The 2313-nt window shown below is 52.1% G+C and overlaps 1 protein-coding gene across 1 annotated transcript; it reads right to left on the reverse strand.

Annotated features, from left to right (window-relative positions):
• Window positions 1–963: 963 nt before the first annotated feature.
• On the reverse strand, window positions 964–2310 carry LOC104159109 (potassium voltage-gated channel subfamily A member 3; the record flags this gene model as incomplete). The annotated part of the gene is made up of 1 exon (XM_009696929.1): window positions 964–2310. A coding segment is annotated over one exon (1347 nt), but the record flags the coding sequence as incomplete, so codon positions are not given.
• Between the last annotated feature and the right edge of the window lie 3 nt (window positions 2311–2313).

Raw genomic sequence — 2313 nt, forward strand, 5'->3', positions numbered from 1 at the left:
GGAGGAAATATCCCTTTGTCTCCAGCTGGGTGGGTTTGAGGCTGCACAGCCACGGCGAGGAGCCCGTCACGGATCCTGCATCCCCCGATCCACGCCGGCATCGCTCCCCGCGCACCGGTGGCTCCTGAAACCATTCCATTTTGCCTTTCGCCTCCCTCCTCCCCGCACACAGACCCACTGCACGGCCACGAATTTGCCGTTGGATGAAACAATGCCATAGGGTTACAGGGGAAGGGAATTAAGAATAGAAAACGAGGGCTTTTTTGGGGGGCTTTTTTTTTTTTTCCTATTTAAATCAGCATTGATTGCACTCAGTCTCTGACCAGATTAGAATTTCATAAATGGTCTAACGGGGGAGAAAAGGGAATCTGTGATGTGCCCGTAATGGCACACCACATGTTTCAATATTAAGCGTCATTTAACAATGTGGTAACAGAGACTCTCTGCAAAATTAAATGGTTGTTTCCTCCCAACCCCCTTCCAGTGCGCTCTGCAACATGTTTTCCTCCTCTCCCCACCCAACCCAGGGCTGTTAATCCAACAAGTGAGCTTATGCGATGGAAGGGAAATCAGCTACACGCTGCCTTTAGGGAAGGGGGGGGAAATTCAGGAGCAAAGCGAAAGGTCCCCAAAACCAAGAAAACAAAGGCAGCCCTGCAACACGTTGCAGAACAAACACCTGTTTCGACGGTGAGTGTGTTTTGTCTTCATCTTCCTTCTCTTTAGCTGTCCTCTTCTTCGGAGAATTTTAAATCCTTTTTTTTTTTTTTTTGATCTTTAGAAAGGAAGGATCTAAAAAAATAAACGTATAAAAACGAGGGCACACACAGACCGACGATGGTGCATGTTCCACACAATACCGAGTACACAGTCACTTTGCATCATTATTGTTATTATTAGGTTTTTTACCGCATCCTCAGATTTTGTTGTTGTTCGTTTGGTTTTGTTGGTTTTTGTTTTTTTTTAAACATCCGTAAAGATCTTTTTGATGTTCACACAGTTGGGATTGTTTGTGGTTGTGCAGTTGCCTGTCTTAAAGGCAGCCTGTTTGAACGCACTGTGGTTGATTCCCCCCTCCTCGATCACCATGTACTCGGACTTGCTGAGGGTGGAATTGCTGCGAGCCTTCCTCATCTCCTCGCTGGATGAGAGATGCTGGCAGCTCCCGACGTGCATGTATTGGGCTTGCTCCTCACCTTCTGTCTCTCGGTGGTAGAAATAGTTGAAATTGGAGACTATCACAGGCACAGGGAGAGCGATGGTTAGCACCCCCGCAATGGCACAGAGAGACCCCACAATCTTACCCCCAATGGTGATGGGGTGCATGTCCCCGTAGCCCACCGTGGTCATGGTCACCACCGCCCACCAGAAGGCATCGGGGATGCTACTGAAACCTGAACTGGGATCATCGGCTTCTGCAAAGTAGACAGCGCTGGAGAAGAGGATGACGCCGATGAAGAGGAAGAAGATGAGCAAGCCCAGCTCCCGCATGCTGGCCTTGAGGGTCTGCCCCAGGATCTGCAGCCCCTTGGAGTGCCGGGAGAGCTTGAAGATACGGAAGACCCTCACCAGCCGGATGACTCTGAGGATGGCTAAGGACATGGCTTGCTGGCCGTTGCCTTGCCGCTCAGCCAGCTCGGTGCCCAGCGTGATGAAGTAGGGAATGATGGCCACAATGTCAATGATGTTCATGATGTTCTTGGAGAAGGTGGCCTTGCTGGGGCAGGCAAAGAAGCGGACCAGCAGCTCGAAGGAGAACCAGATGATGCACAAAGTCTCCACCACAAAGAAAGGGTCGGTGAAGGACGACACCATGGAAGTGGCCGAGGATGAGGAGTTGGTGAAGACATCAGGTGGGAGAGGGCCACCACCCGTCCCAAAGGTCCCTCCAGTTCCCTCATAGTCGTGGTCGTCCCTGAATTCAGGCAGGGTCTCCAGACAGAAGATGACGATAGAGATAAGGATGACCAGGACAGAGACGATGGCAATGCCTCGGGCCGGCCCGGAGCTCTCGGGGTACTCGAAGAGGAGCCACACTTGGCGCTGAAACTCCTTGTCGGGAAGCGGTCGCTGCTCCTCCCGAATGAAACCCTCGTCCTCCCGAAACTTCTCCATGGCCTCCTCCCCTAGCTGGTAGAAGCGGATCTCCTCGGAGAAGATATCGATGGGGACGTTGACGGGTCGCCGGATGCGCCCACCCGACTGGTAGTAGTAGAGGATGGCGTCAAAGCTGGGACGGTTACGGTCGAAAAAATACTCATTGCGGAGGGGGTCGAAGTAGCGCATCCTCTTACGTGGGTCCCCCAGCAGCGT

The sequence above is a fragment of the Cariama cristata genome, unplaced genomic scaffold (genome assembly GCF_000690535.1).
Source record: "Cariama cristata isolate BGI_N322 unplaced genomic scaffold, ASM69053v1 scaffold14923, whole genome shotgun sequence".
Lineage (NCBI taxonomy): Eukaryota > Metazoa > Chordata > Aves > Cariamiformes > Cariamidae > Cariama > Cariama cristata.